At 48.5% G+C, this 19,190-nt stretch overlaps 1 protein-coding gene across 7 annotated transcripts in view; it reads left to right on the top strand.

The window, feature by feature from the left end:
* Window positions 1-19,190, top strand: part of SETDB1 (SET domain bifurcated histone lysine methyltransferase 1) — a 31,257-nt gene that overhangs the window by 2,828 nt on the left and 9,239 nt on the right. For 5 of the 7 annotated variants that reach the window (XM_075907472.2, XM_075907465.2, XM_075907469.2 and 2 more), the window contains 13 exons: window positions 112-284; window positions 2,176-2,213; window positions 2,477-2,576; window positions 3,534-3,704; window positions 5,061-5,262; window positions 8,288-8,361; window positions 9,639-9,829; window positions 11,035-11,164; window positions 11,613-11,751; window positions 14,219-14,377; window positions 14,785-15,393; window positions 16,576-16,692; window positions 18,268-18,437. In XM_075907472.2, coding sequence (XP_075763587.2) covers window positions 112-284; window positions 2,176-2,213; window positions 2,477-2,576; window positions 3,534-3,704; window positions 5,061-5,262; window positions 8,288-8,361; window positions 9,639-9,829; window positions 11,035-11,164; window positions 11,613-11,751; window positions 14,219-14,377; window positions 14,785-15,393; window positions 16,576-16,692; window positions 18,268-18,437 — 2,273 coding nt within the window. The remainder of the gene's footprint in view (window positions 1-111; window positions 285-2,175; window positions 2,214-2,476; window positions 2,577-3,533; window positions 3,705-5,060; window positions 5,263-8,287; window positions 8,362-9,638; window positions 9,830-11,034; window positions 11,165-11,612; window positions 11,752-14,218; window positions 14,378-14,784; window positions 15,394-16,575; window positions 16,693-18,267; window positions 18,438-19,190) is intronic. The other 2 variants (XM_075907467.2, XM_075907466.2) reach the window with 2 other exon arrangements.

The raw sequence follows: 19,190 nt of genomic DNA, 5'->3' as shown, positions 1-19,190 counted from the left end.
CAGGTATCAGCTGTGCAAAACCTTCTCCTCTTCCTGGGAGGAGTGGGGTATAATTATATTCATCTTGGATCTTTCTCTCTGCCCCTTTTTTCCCCCCTCAATATGTTGCAGAGCCATTGGTAAATGTGAGATACTGGTAAAAGATCTCTACTCCAAGCTGGGCCTTCAGTATCGTGAGAGCAGCTCTGAAGATGAAGAATCAGCCTCCAAGCCCATGGAAGTGATCGAAATCCCAGATGAGGATGACGACGATGTTATGAGTATTGATTCGGGTTGGAAGCGCAGTTCAGTGTTCCACGTGACATTGGGGAGTGGGTTGGAGGAGGGGGTGGGGAGATAAAAGCATATCCCTGCAAAGAATATAACTTTTTAACAGGGTTCAAAAAAGGAGCTAGATACATTCATGGAGGATTGGTCCATCAATGGCTATTAGCCAGGGTGGGCAGGGATGGTGTCCCTAGCCTCTGTTTGTCAGAAGCTGCGAATGGGTGACTACTGTCTGGTTCATTCCTTCTGGGGCACCTGTCAGGACAGGACACTGGGCTAGATGGACCATTGGTCTGACCCAGTCTGGCCGTTGTTATGTTTTAATATGAAGGGGGATGGGGAGTTGGTCAAAGAGCATCCTCAAGAATATGCATTAGGACTATTGTTTGTAAGGCTGTGCAGGACCGGATGGAGACTCCCATGGAGCCTGTGGGAAGTGTAATAAGAGTGGTGCTTGTGAAGTCAGTGCATTTGTTCCCTAATTGAAAGCAGTTAAATTGGGAAGCTCTCATATGACATTCCCCTCCCTCAGGAATTGTGCAGAGAAGCAGCCAGAAGGACTAGTTAGCTCATCCCAAAGCACAGCTTTTGGGTGGGGAAGGAGAGTGAAATGAGAACGTATCCTGGGGAATCCTCTCTCCTCAACAAATAGGCAAAATTTGGTCAGGAGCTGAGATCCTAAGTTCTCACCGCGCTCATTGAAGTCACTAGATGTGGGTGCTCAAGAGGTGGCCCCCTGTTATCCTGAGATTCTGTTCACAAGAACTTCCTGTTTGAAGAGGGATGGCTAAGCCTCAGTTTTGAAATAGTAGGACTTCTTAGAACTACACATTTTAACCATAAAAGGATCAGCATGTTCTTCCAGGCATTCTTAATGGTACAAAAGGAGTTCCATTAAGATTACTATGTATTTCTTGGGAGAGTCCTTACTAACAGTGATTCTGTATGATCTGCATACATTTTAAATGTTCCATAGCTCTTAAGAATTAAGGCTTATCCAGATATCCCACCCCAAAATTTTCCCTTGCTTGTTAACCCCAACACTTATGTGCCAGTTATCCCTCTGTAATAGGGATGCAATAGTGGCGTGATTAACCGATAAGTAAAAGTTTATATATTAATGCTATAGACTACATGCATGTCCCTCCCCTACCACTCCTGCCAATAAATGTTTTTTACAGGCTGGCCAGCAGCCTGGCTTAGTCCTGGCTTGCGACAAGGTCCGGGATCTACCCCTTCTGCAACTCTACATTTAAAGTGTATTAGGAGCCAGGCGGGCAGGCAGCCAGGCTCAGTTCCAGCTTTAGCCAAGTCTGCAAGCTCAGACCATCTCCACACCCTCTCGGACACAGGCTGCTGCCACCCCACGCTGCTGCCTCTGTATCAGGTGACAGGCAGCTGGTCTGTGAGGAGTGCTGGTGTTTAAACTGGCTCCCCTCGCAGACCAGCTCTTGCCTGGCACCCCACATTGCTGCCTCTGATACAGAGGCAGCAGCACAGAGTGGCAGGGGGCTGCTTGGGAGTGAGGCCAGAGCACACTGGCCGCCGGCCCCGGAGACTATAGAGTAGTCAACTAACCGGTAAGAATTCATGAGGCAACTTGGCTAGTCGATTAACCGATATTTAATATCCCTACTCTGTAATGGCACGTTTCGCCTCAGAAGTGGCTGCATTTCATGGGAGCTGTGAAACTTGTCTTAAGTGACCCACTCTAGGATCAGTGTAAATCTTTGACTTAATAGAGTGGATCGTCTCATAAATGTGTCTCTTTTGGAATGTTTGTTTTCTGTGCCCCATTCCCTTTGTTTTGATATCTTGGAAGAAGGAGGTTATGGTCCGATTATATACTCTTTCCAGCATTAGTCCAAATGTCAAGTGGCTTCTTCTGTTTCTTTTGTTTAAATATAGGTGATGCAAGTAACAGACTCTCAAAGGATCAGACACTGGTGAGTTGAAAATGCTTCATGTTTGCAATGCACTCTTGTATTACAAGTATCAATCAGGGTTCTATTGTGCTAGGCACTGTGCAAATATTAAAGAAGGCATCCATTGCTCTGGAGAGTTGACGGTCTTAAATTTTGTTGAGCTTCGTTGTACTTCCTAGAGAAATTTGTGGGCCAAACAAATCAAGTTGAAGTTGCAACCCCTCAAAATACAATTTTATATTGAAAAATGTCTTTATTTCTTCCTCCTCTTTCCTTCCCGATAGCTTCGAGAAGCCATGGCTGCAATGAGGAAGTCTGCCCAAGATGTTCAGAAATTTATGGAAGCAGTTAACAAAAAAACAAATGCCCAGGACCCGCAAAAAGGTAGGTGTAGGGTGTGTGTGTGTGTGTGTGTGTGTGTGTGAGAGACAGAGACAGAGAGAGAGACAGAGAGACAGAGAGAGAAAGAAAGTGAGAGGGCACTTGGCTTAGCCATTTGCCCATGTGCCCAGGCTTTGTGTATCAGTCAGAGATAGGTCACTGCTGTCCTTAGGGTATGTCTACACTAGCTCAGTAGTTCGAGCTAGGTAGGCAAATGGAGTTGCAAATGAAGCCCGGGATTTAAATATCCCGGGCTTCATTTGCATCTTCCCGGGCGCCGCCATTTTTAAATCCCCCTTAGTCCGAACTTCGTGCCCGCAGCTATACGCGGCACGGAGTAGGTAGTTCGAATTAGGATCTCTAATTCGAACTACCAGTACACCTCGTTCCACGAGCAGTAACAGTAGTTCAAATGAGAGATCCTAATTCGAACTCCGGGCCGCGTGCAGCTGTGGGAACGGAGTTCGGACTAAGGGGGATTTAAAAATGGTGGCGCCCAGGAAGATGCAAAAAGTTTTTCCGTTAAAAGTATTTCTGCAAAAGCATGTCTAGATTGGCACGGATGCTTTTGCGCAAAAAGTGCTTTTGCGCAAAAGCATCCGTGGCCAGTCTAGATGCAATTTTGCACAAGAAAGCCCCGATCGCCATTTTAGCCATCGGGGCTTTTTTGCGCAAAACAGTTCTTCCCAGTCTACACTGGACCTCTTGCGCAAGTAGTCTTGTTCAAGAGGGCTTTTTCCCGAGCAGGAGCGTGAATGTATTTGCGCAAGAAGCACTGATTTTATACATTACAAAGTCAGTGCTCTTGCGCAAATTCAAGCGGCCAGTGTAGACAGCTGGCAAGCTTTTGCGCAAATTCTTGCCAGCCTAGACGCACCCAAGAGGTTTTAGTTACATAGGTAAGAAGTTTGCTTTGAAAAATGATTTCTGACTTTACATCGTTTGTTTTCTCCTGGACAGATGGGCTGTCCTCTCCCCCGAGCTCTGTTGCGGGATCCCAGCAGGTGGGCTCTGGGCTTGCTGGGGGTGACCTCAGCAATGATGGTGACCTGGTGGTCGGTATGCGTATCCTAGGCAAGAAGCGGACCAAGACGTGGCACAAAGGAATTTTGATTGCAATCCAGGCAGTAGGTGAGTGAGTCAGTCTTGGCTGTGAACTAGCCAGCTGTGTCTCCAGGGGAATGCAGCATGCCAAGTATTCTTGTGAATTTAGTGACCAACATGTGCTAGATTTGTAGTCTTCCGTGCACAGCACAAGAAAATTAAGGAGAGTAATAGTGCAGTAAATTGCCCTACGGCCTTGTCAACTTGATTTAGGCTACCATTTTATTTGTCCTGCAGCAGCCAGCGTATTGTATGTTGGGTGGCAACAACACTCCCATCTGGCCTGGCTTTGAACTTGCTACCTACAAGTTAAATGCTGTCTTAAGGTTTGTGCTGCTGCCTGTCTCTATGTCCTATCTTCCCTTCAGATTAAGAGATTGAAATATTTGAGTCTCAATGCATAGTGCTTTGCTCTCCTCACCAACTCTGGATCAGGGCAGTCTTTCAGGTGAGAATGAGTCTAAAGATCAGTGCCAGTCCACTAGTTATTTAATGTTTTCCTGTTGCTAGAACCTGATGATGTTGAGAAGGGTATTTTAACCTTCCGATTTAGCATCACTTAGCTCTGGGGTGGTTAGTCTTTGGAATCTTGCCTCTGTTAAGAACTTGTGTCTTTAAGATGGTAGAACTATGTCGTAAGGAACGTAGGAAGTACTATACCAGATCAGAATAGTCATCCATCTAGTCACAGGCCCCATGTCTAAAACTGACCAGCTGCTTCAGAGGAAGGTGCAAGAAACCCTGCATTAGATAGTAGGCTAATCTGCCCCCAAGGGAAAGTTTCTTCCTGACCCCATTAGTGATTTTCCTGTATTCTGAAGCAGGATAGTTTATTTTCTCTATAAACGTCTGCTTTAGTTTTTACTACTAGAACCACTCGTGCAGTTGTGCTAAGAGTAGCAATGGAATAACAATGTGTGTGGAGGTAGCATGGGCTGTCTGCTAAAACGGGAGTCGGGCGGAAGGGTGTCCAGAATTCCTACATTCTAGGCCCAGTTTTATCATGCAGTGGTTGGTGGGGCAAATCATATCCACTGGTTGTACTGTTTTCCCCACTGTGTAAAAGGGCATAACACTTGTGTGGCTCGCAAGGGTGCTAAGGCTGAATGTTTGTAGGTGCTTTCAGATCATTGGGTAAAAAGATAGCTGCAAAATAGTCCATCTAAAGGTGATAAATGATGTGGTCTCGCTAATAATCTTGTGAATTAGACTCTTCTCAAGTAGGTTGCTATCCTGGATCATAGACCTGAGTGGATGTTTTGCTGAAAGATAGGCTTTAGTTCAAACAGTAATTAAGACAAGGAAGTCCCATGACTATGTTAGGCAGACTGGATGATTGCAATTGGTTCTCACTGATCGGAGCTCTCTAACATGCCTTTTCAGGTGCTGGGAAGAAGTTCAAAGTGAAATTTGACAACAAGGGGAAGAGTTTGCTTTCTGGCAATCACATTGCGTATGACTATCATCCCTCTGCCGAGAAACTCTATGTTGGAAGCCGGGTTGTGGCAAAATACAAGGATGGAAATCAAGTCTGGCTCTACGCTGGCATCGTGGCTGAAACACCAAACATGAAGAATAAATTGAGGTATTCAACAACCGTCTCCTCCATACTGGTCCCAGTCTCGGGGACAGGTATACAGGCAGTCCCCGACTTACGCGGATCCGACTTATGTCGGATCCGCACTTACGAACGGGGCTTTTCTCGCCCCGGAGCTCACGGGTGGCGGGACCGCCCAGAGCGCAGCGGTCCCACCACTGCGTCCTCCGGGGCGAGAAAAGCTGCTCTGGGTCTCCCTGGTGTGCTGGGGGGGACTCCCCAACACAGCAGGGAGACCCGAGCAAAGCCGCACAGGCGGCGGGACCCCGCTGCCCGTGCGGCTTTGCTCCTTTGCCCCGGAGCAAAGCTGCAAAGGGAGACAGGAGCAAAGCCGCAGAGGCGGGGGACCCCGCCACCTGTGCGGCTTTGCTCCGGGGCAAAGGAGCAAAGCCGCGGAGGCACAGAGGTCCCGCCGCCTCTGCGGCTTTGCTCCTGTCTCTCTACTGTGCTGGGGGAGTCCCCCCCAGCACAGCAGGGAGACAGGAGCAAAGCCGCAGAGGCGGCGGGACCTCTGCGCCTCCGCGGCTTTGCTCGGGTCTCCCTGGTCTGCTCGGGGGGAGGGGGGGGTGTGCAACTAGTGCCGCCCCCTCCCCTCCCAGCAGACCAGGCTTTTGTTGCGGGACGCCTGGGGTAGAGCAGCTGGGGTGCTGCCGGGTTGGTCCTGCGGGGACCTACCCAGCAGTGCCCCAGCTGTTCTGTCCCAGGAGTCCAGATTCAGCCGCTGTTGAAACTGATCAGCGGCTGATTCCAGAAAGCCGGGGGCAGAGCAACTCTGCCTAGGGCTTCCTGTAGTCAGCCGCTGATCAGTTTCAGCAGCGGCTGAATCTGGAGCCAGTTCCGACTTACATACAAATTCAACTTAAAGAACAAACCTATAGTCCCTATCTTGTACGTAACCCGGGGACTGCCTGTATACACGAGAGTCAGACTCTTGTGACTATGAGGCTGTGTCAGATTCTAAACCTTGTGAATCTGGGCAAACAACCTCTTTTAGTGAAGTGGTTTGGATCTTCAATGCTTAATAGCCTGAGAACAAATCCTATGCCACTAATCATGCACACAGAATAGGAATTCTGATTGTAGCTTTCCTCTGAGATATGGCAATAGCAGGTGCAATTTGACTGACCCTCCTCCTATAGGGTTTGGGGGGGGGGGGGGAAGCATTCTTAACTCAGATTAGCTAACTTGATTTAACCTGGGTTAAAAACCAAGAGTGAAGACATGGCAACTTGTCTAACGGCTTGAGTTAAGACTTATAGGGAGCGTGCGGTGGGATGCTCGACACTATCCCAAGTTGAAATGTCATGCCTCCACTGCTGGTTATCTAACCTAAATTAAGAACACACCTTTTTACAGTGTAGCTGCACTTTTGGTCTCCACATAGGGCAAAGCAGCTATTGCCTTAAAACGCTTATAATGAGAAGTATAGGCTGTGGAAGTTTTAGCTGTGCAGTATAGACATGCCCTATTTTGAAATAAGTTATTCCGGAACAGTTATTCCAAAATAGCTTATTTTTGAAATAGCGCGTCTACACTGCAGGGAAGCCTCAAAATTAGTCCAAGGCAGGCTTCCCTAATGCAGACGTGCTATCTCAATTTAGAGCCTCAGGCGGCACTGGGGAGGAATAACTTAGAATGGCCCTGGTGAGGGGCTATTTCGAAATAGCAGCAGTGGAGTGTATTCTCACATCTTTTTTCAAAATAGCTATTTTGGAATAGGCATTATTCCTCGTGGAATGAGGTTTACAGATTTTGGAATAAGCTGTCCGTTATTTCAAAATAATTTTGAAATAACAATGGTTATGTAGATGCTCAAATTGTTTCAAAATAACGCTCGTTATCTTGAAATAACGGTGCAGTGTAGACGTACCTTTAATGACCAGCAGCATTACAAGTATCACTTTCCTTGAAAAGCCCTTAAGGAAGAGAGACTGTAGACTTAAAACTGGGTACACAAATCTACATCTAAGTAGGCAGGGTTCTTTCTTCCAAGTATTGTTTAGGCTGAATCTTCTTAAGAGATTAATTTAAAAAAAAAACCCAAAACTCCCTTTGTCAAATATAACTGTCATAAATTGCTGATGGTACAAAGTTGTATGCAACAAATAAGTGTTCAGTGATCTTTTCTAATACAACTTCCAATTAGACACTGCTGTCCTGAACCTGTTATGTAATGTTACTGTATACCATTAAACAGCTACCACGTTGCACTCTCTAAATCCGTAGTTCCTCTAATTGCAATATTCCCCCACTACCCAAAAAGATGATTCTAACAATTGGTTCCTATTTGGTTTTGTTCCTCCCCTCCCCCAACACAAACTTCTCTTAACTGCTTCCTGCTCCTTATCAGTATTCTGTTTCTTCCTCCTCCCCTGAATTGCCTAGCACATAGTACAGACGGGATGCCGCTCCGAGGCCATTGATCCGTTGTGGGGCACGTACTCTGGTGTCACTGTGTTTCAAGGGTGTAGAGGTGCTGCTGGGAGGTGCTTTTTGCCTATATGGTGCAAGCCCCGTGGCCCTTGCGGTTTGGCGCAGAGATTCTTGTGCTGCTGAATGTGAGGGTGGATCCTCTACCCATCATGTTCTGATCCAAGGCTGAGCAAAAGTTCTGGATGGAATCCTCATCCATACCCCACTGTTGCTCCTCACTGCTGGGGAATCTTTGGGGCCTCACTTAAGGAAGCATTGCTTCTCCTCTCCTCAGCCCTTGAGGCTAAGTGGGATGGATTCCCTTGGGCCATGATGGAGTGAAATCTCCACTGCTGTTCCCATCCATGGTGAGGAAGTGGAAGTATTGGATAACTTTGTTAGCTCTTTCGGACAGATGCTATTTCTTTGTTGTGTCTGGTGCCTAGCCCGGTGGTCCATGGCTTGGGCACCGAGCTCTACAGTAATACAAATAGACTGTGGGCGAGGGGTCTTCAGTTGCATTCATGAGCGCCGCTCCCATCACATAAGGCCACTTCATAGCAATATTAAATGTGTCCCCTTTGCCTCACTCAAATTCCAGGTTCCTGATCTTCTTTGATGATGGCTATGCGTCTTATGTCACCCAGTCGGAGCTGTACCCCATCTGCAGGCCACGTGAGTTATCGGTTTGCATGCTCCTATGCTTTGCTAGGCCTCTAGCTGTGTTCTGACCTGGCATTGGAATGAAACCAGCAATGGGCAATGTAGGTCAGTGAATGGGCCACAGGAGCGACTCTCCATCTCAGTGGGCTGCAGGATTGTCATAACCAAGACCCTCTCTCAGGAGAGGGCTGCGCTTGTGTACCTGGAATCTGCAGGGTCTGCTGATCGAACTGTAGCCGCGCTTTGATTGGATGCAGAGGGAGCTCACGGTTCTGCACCCAACGCTGACTGCGAATCAGCCTGCACCTTGCTTTATATGTGGGTCGCTTTAGGATACCATTAGAAAAAATTACGCAGCCAGAAACTAGTGGAATCTGGCAACCCTGCATGTGGGCAACAGTAAATAAAATGCCTGGCTGGCCACACACACAACCCCGCTGGGCTGCCGATTGCCCATCACTGCAATAGATAATAATGGTTCCTCCTGGTCTGAAAATCCATGACCCTATTGGAAAAATTTGTAAAGAGAACTGGGATTTCTGACGCTGACTCTGAATGGTTTTGGGGAGTCACTTCATCTTTCTCTGCCTGTAGGCCCTCATCTGTGAAATTGAGATAGCAGCACTTAGCTCTCTTGCATGCCAGGGTTGATTACTTGAACCTTCTTGGAAATGAAAAGTCTGAGGGGTAGCTGTGTTAGTCTGTAACCTTAAACACAAGTAGTACAGTAAACTTCCGATAATCCAGCACTTTTAGGACCCACGGGGTGCCGGATTATCAGATATGCCGGACTGTCGGAAGGGGGGGCTATGGGGGGTCTGGAGTGGGGTGGGGGAGGCGGTGCTGTGGGACCAACCCGGCAGCACCCCAGCTGCTCTGCCCCAGGCGTCCCCAAGTCAGCCGCTGCTGAAACTGACCAGTGGCTGACTCCGGGAAGCCTGGGGCAGAGCAGTTCCAATTGTCCGGCTGCCTGGATCGGTTCCAGGTGGTGCCAGACTAGCAAGAGTGCCAGACCACTGGGTGCCAGACAACTGGAGTTTTACTGTACTATGGCACCTTGAAGACTAACAGATAAATATCATGAGCTTTTGTGGGAAAAACCCACTTCTTCAGATGAGATGAGCTTGTGTGACGGAGATGAAAATCACTCTGTGATCCCTCCTTGTCTTTTAGATGTTCTTACCTCTTTGTCTCATTTGTTTTATGTAAAATCTATCTAGAATGTCACCAGAGAGGCTGCATAGGTCTGTAAAAGCCTTCTCCCGTTTTTTTTCCCCCTCTCCTAACAGTAAAGAAGACCTGGGAAGATATAGAAGATGTTTCCTGTCGTGATTTCATAGAGGAGTACATCAGTGCCTACCCAAACCGTCCCATGGTGTTGCTCAAGAGCGGCCAGCTTATTAAAACAGAATGGGAAGGGACCTGGTGGAAATCCAGAGTGGAGGAAGTGGATGGCAGTCTGGTCAAAATCCTCTTCCTGGTATGGAAGCATTTCTTACCCCTGGAATGGGGGAAGATTGGGTGTATTTTGCTGAGTTGGGGACTGAGGACTTCACTTTCCCATTGAGTCAGGCGGGACAAAATGAGCTTCCTTGCCACAGAAAGTGAATTAAAAGGTTATTAATGGTGGTTAGAAATGGGATAGTGGATTAAATGGGCCTTTTTTTTTTTCTATGGGACAACGGCCCCCGACCCAAAAAAGGTTCCCCACCCCAAACTAAGGAGTTGGTGACAGAGCTGGAAATAGAAAGTAGGTTTTCTGAGTATCGATCCTGTGCCTTGGTGGCAAGGCCTGCCCTTCCGAATCCTTACTTCAGTGGTTCTTAAACGTTTGCATTGGTGACTCCTTTCGCACAGCAAGCCCCTACGTGTGATCCCCTTTTTAAACATTTAGCGCGATTATAAATAGCTGGGGGCAAAGCAGGGTGTAGTGTGAAAGGCTGCCAGCTCATGAACTCCCATGCAATAATCTCATGACTCCCAGTGTGAGAATCTCTGCCTTTCTTCCTCTCTTTACCATATGTTCTCGCATGTTGGCCCAGTCCCAGTGTTGCCATCTTCTGCGTTTCCTTTGCGTTCTCCTAACGAGTGCGGACTCCCTCCCTTGCTAGCTGCAGTCAGCTCTCCTTTTCTGTTCTGTATTGCGTGTGCCAAGCTCTTCTGCACGCTTTTGATTTGCTTGTCCTGTGGTGTGGTTTGCAGCACACTTAGTGCACTAAAGTTTTGAAATTCTGAGGTTTAATGCCCATTGGAAAGAGTGTCGTCTCCTCTCACAAAGCACAGTCAGCCTGTGGAACTCCTTGCCAGAGGATGTTGTGAAGACCAGGACTGCAACAGGGTTTAAAAAAAGAACTAGATTAATTCCTGGAGGTTAGGTCCATCGATGGCCATTAGCCAGAGTGGGTACGAGTGGTGTCCCTGGCCTCTGTTTGTCAGAAACTGGGAATGGGAGACAGAGGAGGGATCACATGATGATTCTCTGTTCTGTTCACTCCCTCTGGGGCATCTGGCACTGGTCGCTGTTGGCAGATGGACTTTTGGTCCGATCCAGTCTGGCCATTCTTATGTTTTTAACATGTATGTATTTTTCTTATATCTACTTCAAATCTTGATGTCCCCTTAAACACACACTTCTTGCCTTGAATCCCAGTTGCTATGAACGTTACCATATTCTGTCTGCTACAGGATGACAAACGCTGTGAATGGATTTACCGGGGTTCCACACGCCTGGAGCCTATGTTCAGCATGAAAACCTCAACAGCCTCCACTCTGGAAAAGAAACAAGGAGGGCAGATGAGGACTCGTCCTAATGTCGGTATGTCAGTCCCCCAAGTGTCTGTCTCAGGGTACACCCTAAACTGCTTTCTCAGCACTACGGGATCGGCCTGTCATTCAGTAGTTGTAAAGACTTGGCAAGGAAATGAGTTCCATTAAGAGTCCAGTCTGTTGGAGATAATTGACAACTCTGGACTGTCTTGCAGCACTAGAAAATGAGATTCTTGCTGTCTTAACTTTGCTCATGTGGATGTAACCATTCTTGAGTTCTCAACATCTGTCAGTAGCTGCAGCGTTGCTATGGGCTAGCTGTTCAGAGCTGTGGTTGTCAGTCTGAAAGTCTTTGCAAAAAAATAGATTAGATTGTCTAACACTCTGTTCACAATTTAATTACATGTGTTTCTGAGAGTGGTAACTGGAATCTACCAATAGCGTGTGGTTAATCGGTGCACCAGTCTTTGACTGACATAGCGACTCTCTTCCCCCAGGTGCCGTGAGGAGCAAAGGGCCGGTGGTACAGTACACGCAAGACTTAACAGGAACCAGCTCCCAGTTTAAACCTATCGAACAAATCCAGGCCATATCTCTAGCTGCACAGCCTGCTTCCCCCCCACCTGCTGAAATGGAGTAAGTACCTTTATTGACTCTCCACTGTACCAGATATCGCCTAGTTTTTAGTTGTTACTGGCTCTGTCCATTCCTGTAAGAAGGAGTCTTCTGGTGTGGGTTTCTTCCATCCCTTGGCTTATTTCTCGATTGCACTGTTGTGTTAATTCCAATGCGGGGAGACTGTAGGTAAAGGCTGATGGATGAGGATCTTGGGGCGGGGAGGCTGACACCACAGTACTCACTGAACAAGCTGCTTCTTCTAATGCTTCACACTTGATGTATTGCCGAGTTACAAAGTTTGCTGCTTCTCTGAATTACTCCCTCATGTCACGATCCAGGCATTGGCCCCCTGCTGCTTTGCATTCTTCAACTTGGACTGACCGGCTCATGGACCTCACTGACTTACGAGGCACTGAGAATTCAGACTCATGGGTTGGTCTTGATGGTCACGGAGCAGACCTGATCAAGTCACTCTCCAACCAAATCCATCATGCACCTTCCACCACCGGAGGCACGAGTTGGACGCTGTCAGAGGCACATCCTAGTGCCGGAGGAGGACTTGGTGAAGGAGAAGAGCCACATTGCAATGGAGATTGTGGGGTGCAGAATGCAAGATTTCCTGAGCACGTGTGTTGGGACTTCAGGATAAACTTCCTCAGAGAAAAGGAGACTGTCCCTGTTCACTTTTGTCACCACTGCGGATTTCCCATCAGGATTTATGGACGCATGATTCCCTGCCTACATGTCTTCTGCTCGAACTGTGCCACTTTGCATGGGGAAAAGGGGACTAAGATGTGCCCCACCTGTAGCGAACCTGTGCAGCAAGTTGAGCAGTACACACGAGAATCTTTCCAGACGTAACGGCATGCAAGTAACACGGTCTGCTCCACTGCCTGTAACCCTGAACGCCAGTGTAACATGAATTCTTCTGCCCTGAACGTAGCGGCCAATTGGTTAATGCTCTTGTACACCACTCTAATCCTAACGCTTTCCCAAGGCTCGTGAATCTAAGCTGTAGTTTCATTCTTTCACTGTGGTCATGTAAAGGGAGAGTCCTACCTACTCCCACACGGTGTCCCCTCCGCCTTGAGGAATGCCAAACTTGGCGCCTTGTTCTCCACTTCCAGGGCAATGTCCAAACAAGATCTAGACTTTCTTGCTGCCATTAAAGTAACTCAAACTGAGGAGACTACGGGAATGATAGTTGATGAGAAGTCTGTTACACTAAACTGCAAGTTACAGACCCCCTCTAGCTGTCTCATCTGCACTCTTGTGTTAAAGAACAGTCATTGCAGTGTATGCAAGGCATGCTGGGGTCTTAAATCATATCTATATAATATAATAAATTTTAAGATCCTGTCTTCAAAGCGCATAGTCCAAGCTACTTGTATGGAACTAAAGCTGCTGTTCTAAGCCCCTTCATCTGCAGTGTTGCAGACGGCTGCCAAGACAATTGCTTCTAGTATAAACTGAGTCCTCCTTCAAGTATTGCTGCTGTTCGAAGGGATATGGTTGGTTTAAAAATCCTGCTAGTAAAGACATTGAAGGTTATGAGTAAGATGGCAATAGCATCTTTGCCGTGGTGTCTTGGGTACTCCTAGTGCCTCGCTCTCTTGTTTTGATTTTTTTCGACTTTCACTTTCGGGGTCTTGTGCAGTGCCACAGGGTTGGGATTGCAAGTGCTGCACGTTATGGTTTTCTTCAAGCCATTTGCCCCGGATTTATGTATTCATAAACATTTCTCTTGGTCCTGGATTTTAGAGCTTGCTTTACCCCCCTCCCCTCCTCACCGCCCAATGTTTGACATATAATGGTTGGTTTCCCGGGTGGCGTGGCTTGTCCGTTGAAGTATAATTTGAACTGGAAAACATGTATCATCTCTACAAAGAATGAGACTTAACTGTGCTCTTCTGAGCACCCGGCATCTTCTAGTACAGAAGTTCTGCTTCACTCCGCAGTTTGTCTTCCCTTTTGTAATTGATTTGCAGCTCAGTATAAAAAGGAGACTTGTATTCCCCTTGCTCTTGCTGATACAGTAGGAAGAGCATTACAGCTGGGAAACTTTACTCTCTCGCTGATGCTGAAAACTGCCACAGATACAGATCCTGAAGGCTCTGCTGTATTTCTGCCAGCCCAGGGATCTTCAGACGTCCAGGTTGCTCCTAAAAGCCTGAAATTATTTTAATATCCTCAAAGGTTCGCCCCGTTCCCCAGAAATCCCCTGAATGCCAACAACATTATTAAAATGGAGGTTTTTGTTTTCAACCTGTTTGGTGTATTCTGTTGGGTTGGGTGTATTCTACCAGCACGCAGAAAATCTTTGCTTGAGTTTGTCTCTGACAGGTAGCAGTGGGCTGAGTTCTGCCAGGGGAGGAGGGATCTCCAATTTTCAGAGTGCATTTTAGGTGCCGGCATCTGTTAATCCTGTCTGCTCATGTGAGCATCTAGCCTTGAAATCGTGCCCCGTTCTTCTTCCTTTGTATAGAAGCCCCGAAAGTCAGCTGGCTCAGTCCAGAAAGCAAGTGGCCAAGAAAAGCACGTCCTTCCGTCCTGGCTCGGTGGGGTCTGGACACTCTTCGCCTGCTTCTCCTGTGCTGAGCGAAACTCCTCCCGTGGGAAAAGCCGCGGTGAACCAGCAGTATCGGTAAGCAAGCGCTCATCTCCTTCGCCTTTCATGTGCAGACTCCCAAGGCTCATGCATATTTTACATTAGAACCCGTGCTGTTTGTACAGGGCTCCTGTGTGCTAGGCACTGGGCATGGACCAGCACGCTCAAGTGCTGTGGCAGTATTAATAATGGAAGGAAGTGTTCTCCAGAGATGCGCCAGGTAGCTCTCAGTATAGAGTTGACAATCTTGTCCATCCTCTACCACCATAGGATCACCCCCCTATTCCCTGTGGCTTTTTGCTCAGGGCAGTCAGGCCCCTCAGGGAAGCCCCACTGTCTTGTGGTGTCGCCAAGGAGGACTTTGTGCCAGATCAAACTGTTAGTGTTGCTTTTCTCCAGGGGAAGGATCCCCCGTGTATCTTACTTGCTGTCTCTCTCTGCAGTGGAAGCTACTCCAGTGGCCAGCCTGGCACCGCTGCAGTGCAGCCGTTCCACGGCATGATGGACCGGGTGCCCAACGAGCCTTCCTACCGGGCCCCAATGGAAAAGCTCTTCTACTTGCCCCATGTCTGCAGCTACACCTGCCTGTCACGGGTCCGCCCCATCCGGAGCGACCAATACCGCAGCAAGAACCCCCTCCTGATCCCGCTTCTCTACGACTTCCGGCGCATGACTGCCCGCCGCCGCATCAACCGCAAGATGGGCTTCCACGTCATCTACAAGACGCCGTGCGGGCTGTGCCTGCGCACCATGCAGGAGATCGAGCGCTACATCTTCGAGACGGACTGTGACTTCCTCTTCCTGGAGATGTTCTGCCTAGACCCCTACGTGCTGGTGGACCGCAAGTTCCAGCCCTACAAGCCCTTCTACTACATCGCGGACATCACCAAAGGCAAGGAGGACGTGCCGCTGTCCTGCGTCAATGAGATCGACACCACCCCTCCTCCGCAGGTGGCTTATAGCAAGGAGCGCATCCCGGGGAAAGGCGTCTACATCAACACCAGCTGGGAGTTCCTTGTGGGCTGCGACTGCAAAGACGGCTGCAGAGACAAGTAGGCAACGCAGTGTGTGGTTCAACCCATCTCTGGGCCACGGGTTGGGGAAGGGCTTTGCACACAGACCTTTCTGTGTGTCCACATGAACAGCCCCGGCTCCGTCGCATGTTCTATCTGGGGAGTGATAAGAAAGCAAATCTACCCAGAGAGACCATTGTGGCCCCAGTTCTAGGGCACTTGACTTCAGGGATGTTAAAACACATCTAATTCAGTAATCGTGTAACTGTTGAAAATTTCAGCGGTTACATGGTTTCACGTGGGGTGGCAGGCGGCTCCCTGGAAGCCAGTGCATGCTGGGAGCTGTCTTTTAAGCCGGCTCCTGGAGCTCATCAGCTGCTGCCTCCATTTCTCCTCCTCTTCCATGCACGGCTGCCTCTATATCAGAGCCAGCAGCACTGGGGAGCAGGTGGGAGCCAGTACATGCGGAGAGTCGACTTATACAGAGGGAGCAGCACGGGGGAGGAGTAGGTGTCTCCCTGGGAACCGGCTTTTAAGCCAGCTCTCCACGTGTACTGGGAGCCTGCGTGTAACCGTGAGCATTAACCGATGAGCCTGGGTTACTCTTTCACACCCCCGCTTGGCTTGAGCTTCCCAGCTGACTGTAGCAACAGGGGGATGCTTTCTTGGAAGAGCGTTACGATAGTTGGGCTGCCGTAAGGCTGAGACCACATCCCTGTTTCTTAGCCAGTTCCCAGGTTTTCTAAAATCCACGTTTACTCCGATTCTCAAAAATTGTTTCCCCTTGTGTGGGTGCAGGGGGTTAGGGGTCGCAGCCAGAGGCCGCTTGAGTGCGGGGTTCCCATATTCCAGCCCACAATAGCATTTTGGTGGTTCTGATTTCTTCTGCAGTCTCAGACTATGGCTCTGATCCTCTCTGCACCGATTTACTTGCCTCAGGATTGTGCTTGGCGCGAGTCCTGCGCCCACTGCTCCCTTGGGGAAGCAATCTTACAGTTGTTTGGGGTAAAAGGCGTCTGTGCCTGTATCTCGGCCAGAGTTTTGAAGGTCACCTGCCATCAGAGTGGAGGGGGTCTCAAAGTGACCCTGTACTGAGAGTCCAGCTGGTGGCAGGAAGTCCCCGTGCCACGTACTTGTGAGCGAGCAAGGGCTTGAAAGGTCTCACTTCTCTTGTGAACACTGTGCCAAATAAATCTGTGGGTGGGGGTTTTGCGCCTTTAGATCTAAATGTGCCTGCCATCAGCTGACAGTCCAAGCAACAGGCTGCACCCCCGGCGGGCAGATCAACCCCAACGCTGGCTACCAGCACAAGAGGCTGGAGGAATGCCTCCCGACAGGGTGAGTAGCGTGGCATCGGGCTTCCGTTCAGAGAGATTTCTGAGGCCAAGGTGGTCAATCTGCCAAGGGATTGGAGAGCTAGGTATATGCCTCAGATCCCCCTCGTTCTAGTCCTGGCTCCTCCGCTGGGTCCTGTGGTTTAACCAGACGCTTCTGACCCAAGTCCCTCACAGTTTGCCTGTAGTTATTCTCAGCAAAAATCACAACCCCACACATAGGGCACTGCATCTTTCCTAGTGTACAGATGGGGAAACTGAGGCACAGGCTTCATTGACTTTGACCTAGGCATGCAGAAAATCCCTCTGGGAAGTTTCCTTTCATGGGTTGTTGCAAAACGAAATCCGCTATAAAGCACTTGGAGCACCTGTGATGATCAGACTGTCCAAGCCCAAAGCATGACTAAGGCTCCATGACAGATTGGTCCGAGACATGGCAGCTGGGAAGGGTTCAACTTCTGAGGCACTCGACCGCAGCGCGCTGGTTGCTTGAGACCCTGCAGAACTGAGGTGTGGCTGAACACGGAGGCTTTGTCTACACTGCTGGCTTTTGCTGATTAGCATTTTGTCGCACTTCATTTGCATTCTCTCTGCTGGCAAAAGCCGGCAGTGTAGACCTAGCCTGAGTGCAGTCAGTGGTAGTTGTGACTGTCACTTTGCTTACTGCTCTACTGGAAGACACCGAAGGACCGTGATGATTAGGAATGTGAATAGTTAACTGATTACCTGGCACGCTGGAGCAGCGCCCCACCCTCACCCCATGGCCAGCTCCGTCGGGCCCCATGCAGGATCAGTGACTGGCTCCCAGCCTGGCAATCCTGCTGGAGCAATCCTCCCCCGTTTAATTGCTTAGCTGGTTAAACATAGTGTTGAACTGGTTAACCATTTAAACGGGATTTCGCATCCCTAGTGATGGTGGGCACAGTAGAAGAGTTGACTTGGCGGTCCACTACCGTTAAGGCTTATTTTTATAATAAGGGATGGTGTAGATGGAGCTTGGCCCTGCCTTGAAGGCGGGGGGCTGGACTCGATGACCTCTCGAGGTCCCTTCCAGTCCTATTATTCTATGATTCTATAATAATGCTGTCCCTGAATTTTCAATATACTGCTGATTTGATCCTGTTACTAATACCAAAGTATTTATGCATGATTTCATTCTATCACTGTCCAGCTTTATTACATGGCCTGTCAAATCTCTCCTCTCCCTCCCCAAATACATAGTTAGAAATCACTCACTTCATGACAAGCAACTTACTTTGGCCTGGTTTCCCCTCAGTGGCAGGATTGTGTCTGTTCTTCTGTGCACCTCTGCCCCTAAAAACGGTCGGTCCAGTGCCCTTCAGCTGTGCAAACTGGCCTCATGACTTTTCAGTCTCTCTGTAACAAGTGTTACTGACGCTATCTGCCCTCTAGTAACATGGCAAGATTCAAATGCAAATCAGATAAATGGCGAGAATGCATAATGGCTGTTCTAGCCTCAGCTCTGGTGAGGGGTGGGTGGCTGGGGCGTGTTTTTGAGAGAGAGGTCAGTCTGGTCTCTGACACTTGCAGGGATAACCATCAACTTTCCCTTTCCCAGAGTCTATGAATGTAACAAGAGATGCAAATGCAACATGAACATGTGCACCAATCGCTTGGTACAACATGGACTCCAGGTCAGACTCCAGCTGTTCAAGACTCAGAACAAAGGCTGGGGAATCCGCTGCCTTGATGATATTGCCAAGGGCTCTTTCGTCTGCATTTATGCAGGTACATCTGCCATTCTTTGGTGTTACTGACGATCCTTCTGGAAATCCTTTGGTTAAAATAGGGCACCACTAGCACAGATCTGCTCCTGCTAAACTGTGCTGCTGTCCCTATCAGTCACATAAATCAAATACTAAACTACTTTTAATAGGCAGCAGGTTTAAAACAAACAAAAGGAAGTTTTTCTTCATGCAGAGCAGAGTCAACCTGTGGAACTCCTTGCCAGAGGATGTTGTGAAGACCAGGACTTTGACAGGGCTAAAAAACAACCTAGATAAATTTATGGAGGACCCATCCATCAAGGGCTATTAGGCAAGATGGGTAGGAATGGTGTCCCTAGCCTCTCTTTATCTGAGGCTAGAAACGGTGACAGGGGAGGGATCACTTGATGATTCCGTGTTCTGTTCACTCCCTCTGGAGCATCTGGCACTGGCCACTGTTGGAAGACTGAATACTGGGCTAGATGGACCATTGATCAGACCCAGGATGGCCATTCTTATGTTCTTACCCTTCCTTACACAAAACAAGTATTTATTTAAAATGACACGGTCATCTAGGGTTTGTTTTTCCAAAACTTACAATAGGGACAGAATTGTCACAGACCTTCCTGCATGCCTGTTAAACTTTACTTTCCCAACCTTTTGAAGGCCAGTTATTTCCCTGGAAACAAGGAAGTACAGAATCTGCAGTGACTTCAATGCCAGTGCTGAGAAGTGAAGCACTCCTCAGGCGTGAAGGTTTCCTTGCATCCCCAAT

Source organism: Pelodiscus sinensis, chromosome 22 (genome assembly GCF_052426305.1).
Source record: "Pelodiscus sinensis isolate ZL-2025 chromosome 22, ASM5242630v1, whole genome shotgun sequence".
Classification (NCBI taxonomy): domain Eukaryota; kingdom Metazoa; phylum Chordata; order Testudines; family Trionychidae; genus Pelodiscus; species Pelodiscus sinensis.
Note: the sequence above shows the minus strand (reverse complement) of the source record. Positions and strands in the feature narration are given on the sequence as shown.